The sequence below is a fragment of the Spermophilus citellus genome, assembly GCF_964194105.1.
Source record: "Spermophilus citellus genome assembly, chromosome: 7".
Classification (NCBI taxonomy): Eukaryota; Metazoa; Chordata; class Mammalia; order Rodentia; family Sciuridae; genus Spermophilus; species Spermophilus citellus.
The window spans coordinates 160295244-160317754 of record NC_138188.1 but is presented as its reverse complement, the minus strand read 5'-3'; the positions used below and the strand labels follow the sequence as shown (position 1 = coordinate 160317754).

Sequence of the window (22511 nt, the reverse complement as noted above, 5' to 3'; positions counted from 1 at the left end):
GCCTGGCATGCGTGCGGCCCGGGTTCGATCCTCAGCACCACATACAAACAAAGATGTTGTGCCCGCCGAAAACTAAAAAATAAAGATTAAAAAAAAAAAATTCTCTCTATCTCTCTCTCTCTGTCTCTCTCTCTCTCTTAAAAAAAAAACATTGCTTTTGAAGAAAGGAAGATGTTTTGATGAAATCTGATTTATCATTTTTGTTATTTATGGTTTGTGCTTTTTAGGTGTCACATTAGAAATCATTAGCTGGGCACAGTGACACGCCTGTAAGCCCAGCAGCTTTGGAGGCTGAGGCAGGAGGATGGCAAGTTCAAAGTCGACCATTAGCAAATTAGCAAGGCACTCAGCAACTTAGTGAGACCCTCCTGTCTCTAAATAAAATACAGAATAGGCCTGGGGATGTGGCTCAGTGGCTGAGTGCCCCTGGGTTCAATCCCTGGTTTAAAAAAAAACAACAAAAAAATCAGTGGTCTAAGTATACATACGTCTTGTTTTTGACAATTTGCTCCATTGATCTCTTTATCTATATACCAAGAATACCAGACTGTTTTGATTTCTGTGGTTTTAAAACAAGCCTTGAAAGCCAATGTTGTTAACACTGCCACTTTGTTCTTTTTCAAAGCTGCTTTGGATTTTTTATGTTATTTTCATACAGATTTAAGAATAATACTGTTGATTTCTATAAAAAAAAATTCTTGCTTGAATTTTGGTTGGGATTGGTTTGAATCAGTAGTTCCGTTTATTGTTTTCAGCTGTCTTTTATTTCTCCCAGCATGTTTTGTAGTTTTCAGTGTGTTTCATATGTGTTGTCAGATTTATCCCTAAACATTTATTGTTTTTTTGGTATTATTTAGTGTTATTAAAACTTAACTTTCCAACCAGGTCTTGTCCAATAAGCATGTGGCTCCTGATCATCTGTTGCAAATCTGCCAGCGCATCGGCCCTATGTTGGATAAAGAAATTCCACCCAGTATTTCAAGAGTCACTTCTTTACTTGGTGCAGGAAGGCAGTCTTTGCTACGTACAGCAAAAGGTACCTTAATTTGAAGAAGTGTTCTGCTTTGTATTAATAGCTTAATAATTATTATAATTGTGACGTAATGTAAGTATTGTGGAAGAAAGGTGATATGTAACTAAATCATGCTGTGGACTATAAAATTCTCTGCATTTAGCATAGAACATTGAATCCTATTACCTAAGTGTTTAATGGGTTTTTCTGCATTTAAAAAATTGCTCAAGATACAGATGTTAAGCTAAAAAGCTTGAATTTATTATGAGATGTGTTTGAGGTTTTATCAATGTGAGTTCTTAATTTTTTCATTTTGTAGCTCACTCGTAACTTATTGAATGTAATTGTATGTGTCTAATAAACTCTTAAAATGCTAGAAGTATTTCCTTTGCTATTTAGATTCCGAGAGCCCTTTGTTACCAGGGGAAGTGATTTTCTAAGGTTGGTAGCGGTTTGAAAACAAGCACCAAAAATGTAAAATTGCATGGTTCTTTTTTTTACACTATTTTTTTGGCAAATTATGTGCTAGTAAAATGTTTGAAATTGCTATTTTTCTGTTAGCTTGGTACAAATGACTTAGACTTAAGTATATGTATGTGATACTATCTATGTATAATGTGGCTAAACTGCTAATGGGCAAGATGGTTGGTTCCTCCCATCCTGAGCCTCCTCCCTTGACTCTCTAAGAGCAGTCGCTGGGATGCTCCCTCTTTAGAGGCACCATGAGGATAAAGCTTGACTGAGGAAGAACAGCCTCCCTCTTGGTTCGCTGCCAGACTGGTTTGTCCAGGTAGCTGTTTCCTAGTGCTCTGCAGCCGTGCCACATATTGGCTCTAATCAGGAAACTGTTGGTATTCTTCCTTTTCTGTGTTCCTATTCACTTGTAATTACTCTGTTGTAGGCTGTTACTTAGTAGTTACTTGGGCAGCATGTTTTCCTCTGTTTTCTGTGTCAAGCTCAATGTTGTTCTGTGATGAGCACTGTTTTAGAATTGGCAGACCTTGGAAGAGACTTGGTCAAGTGCATAGGGTAGGGCCCTGTTTCTCTATTGTTTTGTACTGGTGCCATGAGAGGATGCCTGGTAACTGCTCTTTGGTCATGATAGTGGTAATAGATCCATTCATGTAAAACTCTATATGCCTGTTAGTTTGGGGCACCCGAGGCTCATGGAGGTTAAGTATGCTGCCATCCCTCCCTTGTCTTTGAGTTGTGAGGTAGCTAAACTTGAGCACAGCAGACTGCCCATGACTTGTGTTCTGCTGCTGTCTCCTAGGAGGAAAGACACTTTTTCTTCAGTTCTTTTCTTGTAGGTCAGGGAGGGATGGGGCTTTTTGAGTTAATGTTCAGACTCACCGATCCTACTTATTATATGCCCTTCTGTAAAGGATTATCTGTGATCCTAAAATAAAGGGAAAGCTATTTAATTTGTCAATACTTCCTAAAGAGACCAAAGTCGTGGCAGTATTGGCCAAATTAATTTTAAGACTAAACAAGTCAAGGACTTTTATATGTGAAAGAAATTAAAATTTTTCTCAATTTTCAATTTTTGAAAAGTTGGACCAGTTGTGATTAAGGTCTTTAATATTGTATAGTATAATTCTACATTGAAAAATTAACACTTATTTGGCATTAAATGGGACTTGAAAAAAGATCTGGTTTTATGGCCCGTTGTTACTGATCATTTGCGGTGGATCTCTTTAAAGGTCCTGAAATCTTTGAGCCTCAGTTACCTCACTTGTAAATTGGCGAAAATACCTACCTCACAGGGTTGTTGTGAGGGTTTAATGAGATAATGTATGTGGAAAGCACTTTGTGAACTGTAAAGTGCTACACCAATGTTAGTTGTTGTTGCTGTTGTATCTGAGATGTCCTAAGTTTTTTTTTTTTTTCCCCTTCAGAAATAGTCTAATAAACCTCCAGGGCTTTTCTGTTAAAGTATATTATAGTTGGTAAAACTTTGAATAAACAGTTTATTACAATATACGTAAGTATTCTATAAAATCTTTCTTGGGGTTAACTTTCAAGATTTTATGTGTATCTAAAATTCATTTTAAAGACTGCAGGCACACAGTGTGGAAGGGCTCTGCCTTTGCTGCTCTTCATAGAGGAAGACCTCCTGAAATGCCCGTGAACTATGGCTCTCCTCCAAATCTTGGTAAGTGAGGTGGGCCCTGGTGATGCCTAAAGTTCTTTTAATTTCTTGATAAAATTTGTAAATGTCAAATTTAAAAAGGAAATACTGGCAGGGTTGTTTTTTAAGTAGTAATACATATCAAATTTCAAACTACTATTTTCTTAAAATAATTAATAAAATTAATGAAAACAATCACTATATTAAGAAGTCTGAGCTGGGCAAGGTGGTGCACATCTGTAATCCCAGCAGCTTGGTAGGCTAAGGCAGGAGGATCCCAAGTGCAAAGTCAGCCTCAGCAATTTAGCCCTAAGCAACTCAGCGAGACCTTGTCTCTAAATAAAATATAAAAAAGGGCTGGGGATGTGGCTCAGTGGTTAAGTGCCCTTGGGTTCGACACTTGGTACTGGGGGCGGAAAAAAAAAAAAACGCCTGCATTAGTGATTATGGTAGAACACAATTGGAAAGAAATTTGTGTCCTTAGGATTTCTCAAACAAATTTATTTAGTTTTTCACAAAAATATTGGCTTTCCTCTTAACCATTTTCATTGTTTTTATTTCCTAGTGGAGATACATCGAGGAAAACAGCTCACAGGGTGTTCCACTTTTAGCACAGCATTTCCAGGAACTATGTATCAGCATATAAAAATGCACAGAAGGATTCTCGGACATCTATCTGCTGTTTACTGTGTAGCATTTGATAGGACAGGACATAGAATCTTTACAGTGAGTTAACATTTTCTACTAAATTGGGTACTGCCTGCAGCACTTTAGTGTGCTTCAGCATCATTTAGGAAATTTTATAAACTTTGTAGGTTCTTTATTTCCAATCTTCAGAGATTTCAACCAAGTAGGTCTGGTGTGGGGCCCATGAATTTGTATTTTAAATAAGTACCTCAAGTGATTTATCGACAAATAGTCCTATGTGCTGTTTTGAGAGATAATGACTTAGAGCAGTGGTTCTCAATCATGATCATTAAGGATGGTTGAAATTTATGCCTGTGTAGGCTGGTATAGTGACCTGTAATCCCTGCTACTTGGGAGGCTGAGGCAAAAGGATTGCAAGTTCAAAGCCAGTTTCAGCAATTTATCGGGCATGGCTGTAAGCAATTTAGTGAGATCCTGTTTCTGAATTTAAAAAAAAAGTGAACAAAAGAACAAACAGGCTGGGGATGTGGTTCAGTGCCCCTTGGTTCAATCTCTAGTACCAAAAACAAACAAAAAAACAAAAACCAAATACACATCTAATACTTTAGTTCATTTTGAACTTATTGAATTGTCACTCTGTACTTAATCTAAATGTAAATTAACCCCAAATCCAGAAACAAATCTTCAAGCTGTTAGAAATATTCATACATTGATTAATCGTTAATTCTGGAAAATGGATTGATTATAGATAGCATTTCTGTGTTCAAGTAGTTATTGGCAAGCTGTACAGAAATATTTGGAATTTAACATTTTTAATGTTTTTAAGGGAAGATTAGAATGGGTGAGAAGCTAACTTAATTGCAGGTGAGATTCAGAGTACATAATCATTGTGTGATGAATGATGGATGCTGGATGGTATTGTGTATTTGAGACTTTGTTGTTTGGTTATTTGAAATAAGGATGCTTTTCCCACTTTTTGGGGGGTGGTGGTGGCGGAATTGTCGCTTAGTCTTGTTCAAGCTAAGAAGTCTAGATCTGTCTTAACATTTATTGTCTTATTTAACTTGGTGAGCTGATCTAATACTTAGCCATTGTTAACCAATACAGTTGAGAAGGAACTTCTAGTTGGTAGATTAGTTGGTAATATTAGTTGGTGTATTAGTTGGTAGACAATTTTGGGGTAAGTAGTATTTATAATGTGATCTGACTCATAGAAATGGTAAGTTCACAGTGTCTTTAGGCTTTTCCTTCGAAGAAAAATACATTTCCTTATGTATTTTGACTGTAAGAACCATGGCGGAGTATTCTACAATTGGAAGGAAGGGAGGAAGAGTCAGATATTGGATTTGTGCAGTATGTAAAAAGTACTCTAATAAATGATTCAGAAGATTTGCTGAACTGATATATGTGTTTGGTGTATTTTTTCTTAGGGTTCAGATGATTGTTTGGTAAAGATTTGGTCAACACATAATGGCCGCCTGTTATCCACATTAAGAGGTCATTCTGCAGAAATTTCAGATATGGCAGTGAATTATGAGAACACTATGATTGCTGCAGGGAGCTGTGATAAAATCATCAGAGTGTGGTGCTTGAGAACCTGTGCTCCTGTTGCAGTGCTCCAAGGACACACAGGATCAATTACATCTTTACAGGTAAACTAACTCCCTGAACATGTGGATGTTACCGGCCTTTACCTTCAAAACTCTTTCTCTTTGGAACAGAAAAATATGAAAGTGCTTAGTGATTATATGCTGTGTTTTTTTTTGGTGGTGCTGCGGTTTAAACCCGGGGCCTTGTGCATTTGAGGCAAGCACTCTTCCAACTGAGCTATATCCCCAGCTCCATGATGTGTTTTAAAGTTAGGTAATCAAGAGAAAATTATCATTTTTACTTCAACTAATCATGGAAGGGGTAAGATAAAAATCGAATGTAGCAGAACTTTATCAGAAAGCTTCATGGGTGACTTATTGCCTCTTTGAAGCTGATTATTGATCTGGATGAATGTCAATTAAAAACTGATGTCCAATGAATCAAAATGCATTCTGCTGTCATATATACCTAATTAAAAAAAAAAAAAAGGATGGATTCTCTGGTTTGGCGGTACTGGGAATTGAACCAACCCATGGCCTAAAAGGCATGTTGGGCAAGTGCTCTACCATTGAGCTGCATCCCCTGCCCTCTTTATTTTTTATTTTATTTTCAGTACTGGAGATGGAATCCAGGGGATTTTTACTACTGAGCTACATCCCAGCCCTTTTTATTTTTTTGAGACAGTCTTGCTAAGTTACCTAGGTTGAACTCGTAACAAGTACATGGGATTAAAGGCATGTGCCACTGCCTTTCTTTCTTTCTTTTTTTTTTTTTAATAATATTTATTTTTTGGTGTAGATGGACACAACACATTGCATTTTATTTTTATGTGGTGCTGAGGATTGAACCCGGGTCCCGCCCGTGCTAGGTGAATGCTCTACCACTGAGCCACAATCCCAGCCCCCTCAAATATTTTTAAAACTTGTGAATTTTGGTAAGTTGATTAGATTTGTTGAAATATTAAAAGAAATTTTCCACAATAAGTGAAGGATTATCTTGAACCTTTTTTCCAAAATGGAGTCACACACCCCTATGGACCTGTTAATATTAACCTATGGCTATTCTTAGCCATTTTGCTTTGTGCTTAAAGTCTAGATTTGATATTCTGCAAACAATTCAGTATGTATTTCTAAAAGATAAGGATTTGGTTTTTTTTAAATTTTTAAAAGTTTTTTTAGTTGTTGATAGACCTTATTTATTCATATATGGTGCTGAGAATTGAACCCAGTGCCTCACACATGCCAGGCAAGTGTGCTACTGGTGAGACCAAGCCCCAGCCCCAAAGATTTGTTTTTGAAAACTGTCATCACACACTATTTGTTCATGTTCACATTTATAGTTACTTTATGAGTGGCATGATTTTATTTACTTAATCAGGAGTAGAACAGAGACTGGATTTCACGGGTGATTGCTCTAGATTAAGATAGTTAAACCATAAATTTTATCCCCTTTGCCAGTGTTTCTTTGTTGAAGGAACCTAGGGTTGTTGGTTGTAGTTTACCCATAGTTTGGATGTTAACAGTTGAATCATTGTGGAGTTTAATATGGTCCTGTATTTCTCTTAAGTTGATGGTTGTATGGAGAGCAATAGTTACCTTCAGTGTGCATGAAAGTCACCTGGAGAGCTTGCTTAAAAATAGCTTGTTTTAAAACAGCTTGCTAGGATTCTGAATTAAAATGTCTGGGATGGGGCTTATGAATTTACAGTTATATTGCAAGATATGTGTGTGTTTATGTCAACAATTATATTGCAAGATTCTAGATGTTCATTGAGAATTGGTCACAGTAAGATGTAAATTTTTTTCATCAAAAGGAGCAAAATATCTGGTGATATCTCTGTAGTATATTCATTGATTGCTGCCTTAGATTGATTAATTCACTTGGGACTAAAAATGGTGCCGTTCTGCCATTTTTTGAAAATTACATTTTGTTAGGTAGAAGTCAATTGTTAGATGATTTGTAAGATATATATATATATATATTTTATATGTAAGACATATATATATTTATTTTATTTTAGTTGTAGTTGGACACAGTATCTTTACTTATTTTTCTGTGGCGCTGAGGATTGAACCCAGTGCCTCACACGTGCGAGGCGGGCGCTCCAAAACTGAGTTACAGCTGTAGCCCGATTTGTAAGACTTTTCAAGTCATGTTTGGGTCTGATTTGAAGTTGGTTAAAACTATGGGAGAGGTTTAGTTTTTACGTATAGGTTTCTTTAGGCTATACATTATTGGTGTGAAGTTCTATGCTAAAAGGTGACTTGACTGGATGTGGTGTGGTATCTATAGTCCTAGCTATTGAGGAGATTGAGAGGGAGGATCACTTGAGGCCAGGAGTAGTGATAGTTGAGACATCAAGAGAGACTGATTTAAGACAGGGGGAAAAAGTAACTTCTCAACATTCTGGTTAGTATTCTCAAGACACAAGTTATCTTTGTATGATGAAGTTATAAATGAAATAGTGTTTTATTTTGAAAGTATAAGGAAGAATTTTGGTTGTCCATTTATTTTTAGGCAAGAAATAATTCTCTAGAATGTTTTGTAGTTGGAAAATTAACTTCAAATCCTAGATAGGTTTCACAGTTTATATTTTATAATTTGATAAGAACTTATAGACATAATAGCAGCAAATAAGAAATCTTAACTACTTTGATAGGATGTTTATTTTCAAACTATTTGGAATTCATCATTGTGAAAGTGGAACCCTGGTCTTTCCTGAATTCTTTTGGTAACAGGAGCCCACGTGTGTTTATTGTCACTGGAGGAGGTCCAAGGAGGTCCTGGAGGGGGAATCTCTCACCTCAGGACCTTACCTGACAGAATGTAGTTTCAGCCTGTATGTTATACTGAGGCATGAGGTTGATTTAGGAAAGCCAGGAGTACATAGCCAAGGGAGAATGCAGGCTGTCGTGAGAGTGAAGAATGTTTTTTTGGTTCTTTTTAAAAAAAACTTGGTGAGAGGTGGGCATGGAAAGGCATTGGGTATGGTATTAGTATCAGGTGATCACATAATGGTTTATGGTGGACTGGCTACCATAGATTTAGTGGATGATTTTAACAGTATATACACACAATGATTTTAACAGTATATAGACATGAGGTCAAAGAAAATAAGTAGGATTGAAGCATAGAGCGAATAGGTTACAGTACACAGGAAAGAACATCATAAGCCAGTAGTCTTTAAGTTGACATCTCTATTATCTGATCAAAAGAAATAACATGGCTGGGTGCAGTGGAGATTGCCTATAATCTCAGTGGCTTGGGAGGCTGAGGCAGGAGGATAGCAAGTTCAGAGCCAGACTCAGCAAAAGTGAAGCACTGAGCAACTCATTAAATAAAATACAAAAAGGGCTGGGGATGTGGATCAGTGGTTAAGCACCCCTGAGTTCAATTCCTGGTACAAAAAAAAAAAAAAAAGGTATAACCAGTAAAAGCCACAAGTAGAACCTCTGGTTAAGTTAACAGTAGTTTGTGAACATTCCACAGGAATGAAACATTTTAATACATAGCTGGCTTAAACTAGTTTTCCTTTTAAAGACAGCTGAAAATTCTGAAAAGAGGTGGAAAAAACCCTGAAGTAACAGTATAATGAGAAATTAAGATGTCAAAGTCTCATAGATATGCAAAGCCTAGAGAGGAATTATTAAGAGGTGTTGGCCAATTACAGAGAAATGAACTTGTGGATGCTTAGTAGGATCTTGGAGGTCAGGATCTTGAGTTTTGGAACCAGTGGAGTTGTATCCTGGAAGCAGGAGAGAGCCAGTTAAATTTACCTTCACAGAATCTGAAGCCAGGCTTCCAGTCATTTTAATTCACCTGGATGGGTAATCTGGGATTGTTGGGCCCTTCATCCACCTGCAGGTAGAAGCAGAAGTTATATTAGGGGCTGGGGTTGTGGCTCAAGCGGTAGCGCGCTCGCCTGGCATGCGTGCGGCCCGGGTTCGATCCTCAGCACCACATACCAACAAAGATGTTGTGTCCGCCGAGAACTAAAAATAAAATATTAAAAATTCTCTCTCTCTCTCTTTCTCTCTCTTAAAAAAAAAAAAAAAAAAGAAGTTATATTAGAGGAAGATAACATCTGGAGCCTTGTGCTGTCTATGTATGATGCTGACACTAAAATGTAATGAAGTATGAGAATATAAAAGAAAAAATACGGCCGGGCTCAGTGGCACATGCCCGTAATCCTAGTAGTTAGATAGGCTGAGATAGGAGGATCATGGGTTCAAATCCAGCCTCAGTAATGGTGAGGCGCTAAATAAGTCAGTGACACCCTGTCTCTAAATAAAATACAAAATAGGGCTGGGGATGTGGCTCAGTTCAATCTCTGAGTTCAATCTCTGGTACCCCTCCCCCCCCAAAAAAAAAAAAAAAAAAAACAAAGAAAGAACCAAAATAAAAAATAAGTTATAGAAGGACACAAACATGACCAGAAACAGGAGAAATAACAGGTGAAAGAAATATATCTGGAACATCTATTGCCTGGATCCTCAGACTATCTTGGAAATATCTGTGTTTTATAAGTTCACCTAAAAACCAAACAAACAATAAATTAAATTTCCTCAGAGAATGAAAAGGTAATAAAAAGGAACTCCAGGATTGAAATATATAACTGAATTTAAGGATTTAGTGGATGATTTTAACAGCATATAGACACAATGAAGATATTGGAGAATTAGTGAACTGGGAATGAGGTCAAAGAAAATAAGTAGGATTGAAGCATAGAGTGAATAGGTTACAGTACACAGGAAAGAACATCATAAGAGGGAGAAGACTTAACTTCATGGAGTGGTGGTGCACACCTGTCTCCCAGAAATTTGGGAGGCAGAGGCAGGAGTATTGCAAGTTCAAGGTCAGCCTTAGCAATTTAGTAAGAACCTAAGCAACTTAGCAAGATCCTGTCTTAAATGGGGGAAAAAGGGGCTGGAGATGTGGCTCAGTGGTTAAATGTTCCTGGGTTCAATCACTGGTACAAAAAAAAAATTACAATAAAACTATAGAAACAAAAGATAAATAGAAATCTTTTTACCCAGAGGGAAAAAAGAGAGATGCTACCAGACTCTCAATAGAAGCAATGGAAGTTGATAGATAAAGGAGTAAAAGGAGTAATATTTTTGAAGTATGAATAGAAAATGTCACACAGTCAAGAATTCTGAAGCTATTGAAAGTATTGAAGACAAGGTATAATAAATGCAGTTTAGGAAAAATGAGAATTTCTTGGCATTGGAATAGCATTGAATGGAATTTTAAACAGTATTTAAAGAGAGAGGGAATGTGATCCTGGAAGAATGGAAATGGAAGGAGAAATGAAGAGTTTAAAAAAAATCGGTGTGAAATAAACATTGTTAATAGTATAAAGAAGTATATTATCTTCTAGGTTATAAAATCTATATGAGATTAAATAATAACATGCATAGCATGAGGCCATAGATTTAGTATTCTAAGGTTTTTCCATTGTTTTGAGAAGTGGAAAATAGAAGTTTATGTTAGATTTTAAGGTAAAAAGGCATTTTTTGTCAAACTCTAGACTAACAGCTAAAAGAATAGTAAGAGAATGTGTAAACCAAGTGTGGTGGTACATGCCTGTAATCCCAATAGCTCAGGAGGCTGAGGCAGGAGGATCACAAGTTCAAGGCCAGCAATTTAGCTTTTTTGGGCTCAGTGGTAAAGTGCCTATGGGTTCAATCCCCTGTACCAAAAAAAAAAAAAAAAGTGTAAACTACTAAGCTACCAGAGACTGGAAATAAGTCTTGTAAAAAAGCAAGAAAAAAGGAAAGAGCTGGGCATGATATAGTGCATGCCTGCAATCCCAGAGGCTTGGGAGGTTGAGACAGGAGGATTGTGAGTTCAAAGCAAAAGCAAGGTGCTAAGCAACTCAGTGAGACCTGTCTTTAAATAAAATACAATATAGAGCTGGGAATGTGGTTGAGTGCCCCTGAGTTCAATCCTCGGTACCCCCCCCCCCCCCCGCAAAAAAAAAAAATAGGCAATGTATGGGAGAGAAAGTATACAAGGAGGTCATTAAATGTCAGTATGAGTATAATTCCATTAGTAGTAAATGAATTAAATGGTCCACATAAGAGGCAGAGACTTCAGACTTGGTTAAAAAATAAAATCCAACTATATGTCTTACCTTCAATATAAGAATATAATAGGTCAAAAGTAAAAGATGGGAGAAATTGTTTTTGCATACATTAATAAGGGTGTAGTCATACTAATATCAGATAAATACTCTTTGAGGCAAATAACATCTTTAGAGAGAAAGAGAGATAATCAATTGTGATCAAACACTGGGGCTAGGAATATAGCTCAGTTGGTAGACTGCTTGCCTCACATGCAGAAGGCCCTGGGGTTCAATTCCCAGCACCACAAAAACAAAACAAAATGATAGTGATTAAGCTTTTTATTAAATAAGAGTTCTTAATTTGTAGTATATCCTCAAAATACATAAAGCAAAAATAGATCCTTAGCGAGAAATTGACCTTCATAATCATAACAGGGAAATTTGAATACCTTTGTCTGTTAGTAAAAGAAAGAATCTTTTGTTAAGAATATAGATTTGAGGGCTGGGGATGTGGCTCAAGCAGTAGCGTGCTCGCCTGGCATGCATTTGGCCCAGGTTCGATCCTCAGCACCACATACAAAGAAAGATGTTCTGTCTGCCGAAAACTAAAAAATAAATATTAAAAAAAAATTCTCTCTCTCTCTTTAAAAAAAAAAAAAAAGAATATAGATTTGAGGGCTGGGGCTGTGGCTTCGTGGCAGAGCGCTTGCCTAGCATGTGTGAGGCACTGGGTTCAATCCTTAGCACCGCATACAAAAATAAATAAAGGCATTCTGTCTACAACTACAAAAAAAAAAAAAATTAAAATAGATCTGACTATGTAAGTAAGAGGCTTGTACCATTACACATTTAGAACCTTGCATTTAATATTTATACCACAACTACAACTTTTTGGTCACAAATAGGGTGTTTATTATGTAAATATTATCCCCATTTTTTGAGCAGCAAATGTCAGTCTCAACAGATTTAAAAATACTATAATAATTATATTGTCAGAAGATATCTATAATTAAGACAAATTACCAACAACCGGAATTGTTAATAGAGCAATCTTTAATTTTATAAATTAAGTAATAGGGGCTGGGGATGTGGCTCAAGCGGTAGCGCGCTCGCCTGGCATGCGTGCGGCCCGGGTTCGATCCTCAGCACCACATACAAACAAAGATGTTGTGTGTCCGCCGATAACTAAAAAATAAATATTAAAAAATTCTCTCTCTCTCTCTATCTTTAAAAAAAAAATAAATTAAGTAATAAAATTACTCAAACACCAATGAAGAAATCACAGTACACATTTAAGAATGTTTTGAACTGGCTAGTAATGAAAATATTACAAATTAAAACTAGCAAGAGGTACTGTTTGGGAACCAACCTCCAAAGTGTGTTACTCTGTGATTCTTGCCTCTAGTTCTCAGCCTTCTCTGTATTTCCCCTATTGAGTAGGATTGACCTATGTTACTTAAAGGGTATTGGCAGAATAATGTAGTATGACTTTTGTTTTTGGTATTGGGGATTGAACTAAGGGGAACTTGACCACTGAGCCACATCCCCAGCCCTATTTTGTATTTTATGTAGAGACCGGGTCTCACTGAGTTGCTTATCACCCCACTTTTGCTGAGCGTGACTTTGAACTCACGATCTTCCTACCTCAGCCTCCCGAATATCTGGGATTACAGGTGTGCACCACTACAGTGTGACTTTTAGTGCTGAGTAGTACAGACATGACAGTGTCTGTACTATGGAGACTCACTCATTTTTAGTAGTCTTATGTAAAGATTTTTGGGTAGAAGCTGAAGTCTCCCACTCAGTCATGTGAGCAAGCCATTTTGGAAGCAGATCCTCTGTCCCAGGTAAGTTTTATTGTCACTGTAGCCAGCCTTCAAGCTGAGCCAGAGATAGCTGACTGAACTCCTGATAATAGATATTGTTGTTTTGGGCAGTTTAATTTTGGGTTGATTTGCTATATCTTGGTATATATTTAATACACAGCTGAAGTTGTGCTGAAAAAGATTTATAGCACTCGATGCATATATATTGAAAAAGAAGGAGAAAAGCCAGGCCCACTGGTCCAGGCCTAGTCCCAGCTACTCAGAAGACTGAAGCAGGAGGATCACTTGAGACCAGGAGTTTGAGAGCAGCTTGGGCAGCAGAGACTTGTTTCTTTAAAGTTGAAATTTAGTGATCCAAGTGTATTTTTTTTTTAATATTTTTATTTTTTAGTTGTAGTTGGACACAATACCTTTGTTCCATTCATTTATTTTTATGAGGTGCTGAGGATCGAACCCAGGGTCCCGAATGTGCTAGGCGAATGCTCTACCACTGAACCACAATCCCAGCCCCCAAGTGTATTTTTGAAAAATTAGAAGACAAGCAATAGACAAATAAGGATTTATGAAGAGAAGTACAGGTACTAAGAATGGAAAGAAGTTATCAGTAGAAAGGATCAACAAAGTTGAATGGTTTTTGGAAAAACTATGCTGGTGAAATAATTAGATTAAGCCGGGTGTGGGGATCGAAAATTCCAAGCCAGCCTTAGCAAAATCGAGGCTAAAAGCTACTCAGTGAGACTCTGTCTAATAAAATACACAATAGGGCTGGGGATATGGCCCAGTGGTCGAGTTCCTCTGAGTTCAATTCCTGGTACCCCCTACACTCCATCCCCCAATTAGATTAATTATGGGACCAAAAAGAATTGTTAGAAGTAATTAGATTTGAAAAACAGGCATTACTACATATCCTTCAAATAATAGAGGGTATTGTAAATAACTTGGTAAAAATGGAAGCTAAATACTCAGAAAAACAACTTATTAAAGCTGGACACAGTGGTGCACACCTATAATCCCAGCGCCTTGGGAGGCTGAGGCAGGAGAATCCCAAGTTCAAAGCCAGCCTCAGCAATTTAGGGAGACCTTAAGCAACTTAGTGAGACCCTTTCTCAAAACAAAAAGGGCTGGGGGATGTGGCTCAGTGGTTAAATGCTTCTGAATTCTGTCACTGGTACCAAGAAAAAGGAAAAGCAAACAAAATCTGAATAGACTTGTAACTATTAAAAAGCATTGACTATCTAGTTAAAAATCTTTTTATCTCCTTAATGTTTCTGTCAAAAATGTTTCACTGGGCTGGGGTTGTGGCTCAGTGGTAGTGCGCTTGCCTCTCATGTGTGAGGCACTGGGTTTGATTCTCAGCACTGCATATAAATAAATGATTAAAATAAAGGTCCATCAAAAACTAAAATAAAAATAAAAGTTTCACTGAATCTCATATGGGAGCCATAAAACAAATCAAAAACTGAGGAAAATTTGTAGCCAGTGTAACAAATTTACTTATTTATGTATTTTTTAGAGAGGGGGGGAGAGAATTTTAATATTTATTTATTTAGTTTTCGGCGGACACAACATCTTTGTTTGTATGTGGTGCTGAGGATCGAACCCGGGCCGCACGCATGCCAGGCGGGCGCGCTACCGCTTGAACCACATCCCCAGCCCCCAGTGTAACAGATTTATATCCTTCAAAGTTTAGTTTAAAGAAATACCAAAAAAACCCCCAAAACAAACAAAACTCAAAACAGAAAACCAAAAAAACCTAAGAAGCCCGAGGAAATTATAGAATGTAAATGCAGTGTGTGAGCCTTGATTTGGTTTTAGAGAAAATCCCCAAAGTACATTATGAGAAATTAGGAAATTTGAATATGGATTTAGTGTGTATTTTTTTTTTTTTTTTTTGTGGTTCTGTGGATTGAACCCAGGGCCTTGTGCGTGCGAGGCAAGCACTCTACCAACTGAGCTATGTCCCCAGCCCCCTGGATTGTATATTAATAAGTGTGGCAGTATTAAATTTCTCATGTGTTTTATAACTGTATTATGTAGGAGAATGTCATTGTTCTTTGGAGATAAAATTAGGGTTTCAGTGAGGTGATTGGATGTCTGAGTTTAGATTCTGATGGTTCATCAAGAGGCAGGTATGGCCAAGTGTTAACCATTGGCGAATCTTGATGACTGATAACGGCTGCTCATTGTACTTTTCTCATGACTTTAATGTAGATTAAAAATATTACAGGGGCTAGGATTGTAGCTCAGGGGTAGAGTGCTTGCCTTGCAAGTGTGAGGCACTGGGTTGGATCCTCAACACCATGTAAATAAATAAAGGTATAGTGTCCATCTACAACTAAAACTAAAAAACAAACAAACAAACAAACAAACAAAACAAAACCAAAAAACCAGAATTAAATGGAGAAAATTAACACTATACTATTGCTGCAGCCTCTTCAGCACTCTTAGCAGCGAAAAAAGAACAAAAACATGTAATTATTGGAAAGGAAGAGATAAAAATTCTAATTTTTCAAGTTTGCTTACTTAAGAAATCCAAGGAAATCCATTGAACTTGCCTCCTCGACAGGTTCCATTTATCTCAGGAAACAAAAGCTGTGGTCCTAAGTAGTGGTGATGGCCCAACAGCTTTATGAATATAGGTTAATTCCTCTGAATTTTGCTGACTTTCAAGTGGTTAATGTGGTGAGAATTATATTAGGTGAATTTAACGTATCATCACCTGGTTGGTGCACACTGGTAGTCCTAGCTGCAGGAGAGGCTGAGGCAGGAGGATCATGTGTTCAAAGCCAGCCTCAGCAAAAAGCAAGATGCTAAGCAACTCAGTGAGACCCTGTCTCTAAATAAAATACAAAAGGTTGGGCATGTGGCTCAGTGCCCCTGAGTTCAATCCCTGGTACCCCCCAAAAAACCTAACAAACAAAACCCCCAAAAACTCCTTCCCCCAACACACAGTAGTAGCTCAGTCTGAAAGGCACATGTGAGAGCACATGGGAAGAATTGCATTTTAATAATTCATATGAAAAGAAATTACCATTGAACAATACAATCTTTTTTTTAGATATTTTTTTTAGTTGTAGATGGACACAATATCTTTATTTTTATTTATTTATTTTTATGTGGTGCTGAGGATTGAACCACTCTACCACTGAGCTACAACCCCAGCCCTGAATAATACATTCTTTAATAACAGGATCAGTATACATTCAAGATCTCTTATTGTGCTACCAAACAAGTTGTAAAAAATATTATAAAATTATAGTGCTGATCTTCTCATATAATAATATAAATATTAACATCCTGGTCATGTATTAAGTACATGATAGCTATATCCCCAGCCATTTTTATTGTTGTTATTATTTTTAAAATCTTTTTTAGTTGTGGATGTACACAATCCTGTATTTTATTTATTTTTATGCAGTGTTGAGGATTGAACCCAGGGTTTCACATATGCTAGGCAAGCACTCTACCATTGAACTACAACCCTAACCCCAAGCCCTTTTTTTTTTTTATTTCGAGTCTCGCCAAGTTGCTTAGGGCTTCACTGAGATGCTGAGATTTTCCTTGAACTTGTAATTCTCCTGCCTCAGCTTCCTACATCACTGGAATTATAGGTGTGTGCCACTGTGTCTACTCTTACTGATCTTTTTTTTTTTTAATCTTTTTTTTTAATATTTATTTTTCAGTTTTCAGCAGACACAACATCTTTATTTTATGTGGTGCTGAGGATTGAACCCAGCGCCCCGCACATGCCAGGCGAGTGCGTTACCGCTTGAGCCACATCCCCAGTCCCTTACTGATGCTTTTTTATGTAGGATTCTGTTAGCTCATTTTAGAAAAATGAGATGCTGGTTTAATATCCAGAAGCATATATTACAATCATTGAAAAATAGCTTTGTGGACAATAAAACAAGGCAGTGTCAATAATACTGCATTTGGAGCGGGACAAATTTAGGTTAATTGGATTGCTTCTTGGCTCTTCATTATATTTTAGCTGTTTCCTTTTAGTTAGTATTGTGTTTTGCTGTCAGATCTCTTATCTGCCTTTGGTGTTTTTGATGAAAAGTTCACAGTTATTTTCTGCTGTTAAATCCAGGTTGGCTATCTACTTTACCCATTTTCTGCCTTTATGAGCACTTTTAATCCTATAACATACCATATTTTCTCTCACTTTTTTACTTGAGCTCAAATTATTCTTTTTGCTTTAGTATGTGTTTTATACTTGGATGTCTTTGAACTAAATTGATCTTCCTTTCTCTAGAGCCTTTGTTTAGCATACTTGGTAATTTATTAAATGCAAATGTAAAAATGAAAATATGGTCTTGTGTTTTCTTAAAAACCTTTTTTGGTATTATTCTTTAAACCTTTAAATCATTGATCTATTTGAAATGTATCTTAATGGCATAGTGTGAAGCATGGTTTTCCAGGCCTACTCCGCATTAGTGCATGGGTGTTTGCTTGACATTTAACCAGTGAAGTGTTGTTTCCCTGCCAGACTCTGTGTGTGTGTGTGTGTGTGTGTGTGTGTGTGTGTGTGTGTTTGTGTGTGATGGGGGCACTCTCTACCAGGGGAAATCTACCACCAAGCTACACCCCAGCTGTTTTTTTTTAATTATTTATTATAATTTGTTACACAAGATGGCAGAATGCAATTCATTTCATATTACACATATAGAGCACAATTTTTACATGTCACTGATTGTACACAAAATATTTTCACATCATTCATGTCTTCATCCATGTACTTAGGGAATGTCTAACTCATTCCACCTTCATTCCTACCCCCTTGCCCCCTCCCTTCCTCTCCCTCCTCTTTGCCCTATCTAAAGTTCCTCCATTCTTCAGTGCTCCCCCCTCCCACCCTCATTTCCACTATGAGTCAGCATCTTCATATTAAAGGAAATATTTGGCCTTTGGTTTTTGGGATTGGCTTACATCACTTGGCATTATATTCTCCAGCTCCATTCATTTACCTGCAAATGCCACGATTTTATTCTCTTTTAATGCTGAGTAATGTTCCAATGTGATTATATACCAAAGTTTCCCTATCCATTCATCTACTGAAGGGTATCTGGTTTGGTTCCACAATTTAGCTATTGTGAATTGTGCTGTTATAAACATGATATGGCTCCCAGCTGTTTTTATTTTTTAACCTGAGTCTGTCTGGCTAAGTTGCCAAGCTGGCCTTGAGGTTGTGAGCCTCCTGCCTCAGCCTCCTGGGTAGCTGAGATGACAGACCTGTGCCAGGCCCCCTGCTGGATTCAAGATGGTACCTCATCTTGTATTAGCTGCTGCTCTTTAACATTAAAGCCTTTTTGTTGGTCATTTTGTTGAGGTGCTTGTTGTGTTCAGTGGTTTTAATTATTGAGACTCTGTGATGTGCATTAATGTCCTAGACTGAGTCTTTATTGTGTAAAGATTTTTTGGTTATTCTTGTTTATTAGTTTAAAAATATTTTAAAAAATGCTATTCCTCCCTCCCTCCCTCCCTCCCTCCCTCCCTTCCTCCCTCCCTCCCTTCCTCCCTCCCTTCCTCCCTCCCTCCCTTCCTCCCTTCCTCCCTCCCTTCCTTCCTTTTCTTTCTTTCTTTCTTTCTTTCTTGTGTTTTTGCTGGGGATTGAACCCAGGGCCTTGTACATGCAAGGCAAACACTCTACCAACTGAGCTATATCCCCAGCCCCTTATTATTGAGATCATATAACATAATGTACAGTGTTAGATTTTTCACTATAATAATATAACTATATTTTGAATTACTTGGGTTTTAACATTTTTAAGATTGTCAATTGAGGGCTGGGGCTGGGGCTGTAGCTCGGTCATGAAGCGCTTGCCTTACAAGTGTGAGTCACGGTTTGATCCTCAGCACCACATAAAAATAAATAAAATTGTGTCCGTCTACAACTAAAAGATATTAAAAAAAATGTCAGTTGAGGGGCTTGGATTGTGCTTAGCGGTAGAGCACTTGCCTAGCACGTGCAAGGCCCTGGGTTCCATCCTCAGCACCACATAAAAATAAATAAATGTATTGTGTCCAACTAAAACTAAAAAATATTTTAAAGAAAAAGAATTCAATTGAGGTTAATTTTGGAAAACTTAATTTTTTAAATATTTAAATACATGACAGTGGAATGCATTACAATTCTTATTATGCATATAGAGCACAGTTTTTCATATCTCTATATAAAGTATGTTGACATCAATTCATGTCTTCATACATGTACTTTGGATAATGATGTTTATCACATTCCACCATCATTGCTAACCCCCTGCCCCCTCATTCCCCTCCCACCCCTATGCCCTATCTAGAGTTTGTCTATTCCTTCCATGCTCCCCCTCCTTATCTCATTATGGGTCAGTCACTTTATATCAGAGAAAACATTTGGCATTTGTTTTTTTGGGATTGGCTAACTTAGCATTATTTTCTCTAATACCACCCATTTACCTGCAAATGCCATGGATTTTATTCTTTTATTGCTGAGTAATATTCCATTGTGTGTATATGCCACATTTTTTTTTTTTTAGAGAGAGTGAGGGGGGGGGAGAGAGAGAGAGAGAGAGAGAGAATTTTTAATATTTATTTTTTAGTTCTCGGCGGACATAACATCTTTGTTGGTATGTGGTGCTGAGGATCGAATCCGGGCCACACGCATGCCAGGCGAGCGCGCTACCGCTTGAGCCACATCCCCAGCCCCATGCCACATTTTTTTAATCCATTCATCTACTGAGGATCATCTAGGTTGGTTCCACAGTTTAGCTATTGTGAATTGTGCTGCTATAAACATTGATGTGGCTGTGTCCCTGTAGTATGCTGTTTTTAAGTCCTTTGGGTATAGACGGAGGAGAGGGATAGCTGGGTCAAATGGTGGTTCCATTCCCAGTTATCCAAGGAATCTCCATACTGCTTGGAAAACTTAATTGTAAGTTTAAAACTGTAGAAGCTTTTGAGACTGATGTATATATTATTCCTTTTTAGTTTAGCCCTATGGCCAAAGGCTCTCAAAGGTATATGGTTTCCACTGGTGCTGATGGAACAGTTTGTTTTTGGCAGTGGGATTTAGAATCTCTGAAATTCAGGTAAGCGACTTTATATAAAGTTTTATTTTTAAATGCAGTTAATATTTGGCTCAATGGAATAAAATTTGATTCTGAGGAGAAATTATATTTTATGATTGCCCTTTTACTTTTAAATATAATTTTATTTTTTAATATAGCAAATGTGTCATTCACTACTTACTGTACAGTTGATTTTTTGATAGTTGGATATGTTAAAGAACCCTACCTTTTGTCTTCATGAACACACTTTTGTGAAATTGAAATGAAGTAATATGTATGTGAAACATTTATCAGAAATACACAATTTTGTATATAATCAAATACAGGCAGGAATATTTGCGGATCATAAGAACTAGGGTATGGACCAGTACTGTCCAGTTTAGTAGCACATAGCTACCATACTGACTTGAACGCTTCAAATGTGGCTGGTATATAAAGTATTTATTGAAAATTATATTGGTATTGATAATATGTTGACATATTTTGTATGTATTGGGTTAAATCCAATTTATAAAATTTTGTCTCTTCTGTTTTTTTGGGGATGGAGTCTCTATATGTTGCCCAGGCTGGCTTTGCACTCCTGGGTTCAGTGGGTACTCCTGCCTCCCAGGTTCAAGTGATAATCCTGCCTGAGCCTTAAGAGTAGCTGGGACCACGGGCCTGCGCCACTGTGTCTAGCTTCTTATTTTCCAAAAATATGGCTACTTAGACTGGCTTGCATTCCATTTCTTTTGCCCCGTGCTGTAATATGGTGTTACTGTATTCTTCTTTGCAGCCTTGATAAAAGATTCACTTATACTCTTTGAGTTCTACTCACCTCACCTAAGAATGTTTAAACCTGGATGTTTAAACCTTTGTTTTTATTTTAGGTGGTATGGTTTTAGCTACGGGTAGTAGTAATGTTTGGCCTATGAGAAGGTACTATAGATATAAGATTATGATATTTAGATATGCCAGATTGAACTAGTATTTCAGATGTCCTAATGTGTTCAACTAATGTATTTTAAAGCAACATCTTATTCTTTTTAAGTCCACGCCCCCTGAAGTTCACTGAAAAGCCTCGGCCAGGTGTTCAAATGCTTTGTTCTTCTTTTAGTGTTGGTAAGGTAACTTGTTTGGTAATCTTTTTCTTAGTTTTACTTTAGCCTTTATTAGAATTCTGCATTATTGCTAAGAATTTTTATTCAGATAGGTGGTAAATGACATCTGATGTCCTTTCATTAGGTTTAATTTGTGATGTTTATTTAATCAGCCTTTTTTTGCGTGTTCCACTGTGTGATTCAGCAGTTCTGATTGCTAATAGTAATGAGAGTGACAATGAGGAGGGCTTAGCTGTTCATTGTGATCTAGTCCTGTGTTGTGTCCTCTATGGGTGATATGCCTAAATTTCTGATTTTCTTTTTTTTTTTTAATATTTATTTTTCAGTTTTCGATGGACACAACATCTTTATTTTTAGGTGGTGCTGAGGATTGAACCCAGCGCCCCGCGCATGCCAGGCAAGCGCGTTACTGCTTGAGCCACATCCCCAGCCCTGTGATTTTCTATTAATGGTTTTACTGTATATTTTTGTTAGTTTAAATTTGGTTCCCACAAAGTATCTTGGTGAAATTTTCCCCCCTTTTCTTGCACCATGAACTTTTGTGGTAGTTTTTTTTTTAGGATAGGTTAAAGATTTTTCTAGCCAAAGTATGAAAATTTCAAAAACATCAAGAAGGAAATTTATATTCCAGAGCTAGGTATGGCGGTGCTCTACTGGTTCACTACTGTCCCAGTAGTGTAGAGCACTGGTGCTGACGTGGCCCTGGCCTTGCCTCCACACCCAGTATAGAGGGATACTGGACATTTCCAGACTGGGTTCACTTTGTATGTTAAAGTTGCAAATAAGAGTTTAATAAGCTATTTATGCAATGAGTTAGAAAATAAATGTAGTGAGATAAATTAGGTTTGTAATAAAAGATCTTGCTTTTTAATGTAGAAGTTAGATTTGTTCAGATATTTTTTATAAGCTGGATGTTTAAACTTTTACGTTTTTATTTCAGGTGGTATGTTTTTAGCTACAGGTAGTACTGATCATGTAATCAGAATGTACTTTTTGGGTTTTGAAGCACCTGAAAAAATTGCAGAACTTGAAAGCCACACTGTAAGCATTTGTGTTTTAAAATTGAATAGAATAATTGTTAATAGTAT

The 22511-nt window shown here is 37.1% G+C and overlaps 1 protein-coding gene across 5 annotated transcripts in view; it reads left to right on the top strand.

Moving 5' to 3' along the window:
• The window catches only part of BRWD1 (bromodomain and WD repeat domain containing 1), a 129729-nt gene that overhangs the window by 5952 nt on the left and 101266 nt on the right, over positions 1 to 22511 (top strand). For all 5 annotated transcript variants that reach the window (XM_081301309.1, XM_081301307.1, XM_081301306.1 and 2 more), the window contains exons 5-11: positions 886 to 1036; positions 3069 to 3167; positions 3709 to 3869; positions 5222 to 5443; positions 20244 to 20344; positions 21354 to 21424; positions 22364 to 22464. In XM_081301309.1, coding sequence (XP_081157435.1) covers positions 886 to 1036; positions 3069 to 3167; positions 3709 to 3869; positions 5222 to 5443; positions 20244 to 20344; positions 21354 to 21424; positions 22364 to 22464 — 906 coding nt within the window. The remainder of the gene's footprint in view (positions 1 to 885; positions 1037 to 3068; positions 3168 to 3708; positions 3870 to 5221; positions 5444 to 20243; positions 20345 to 21353; positions 21425 to 22363; positions 22465 to 22511) is intronic.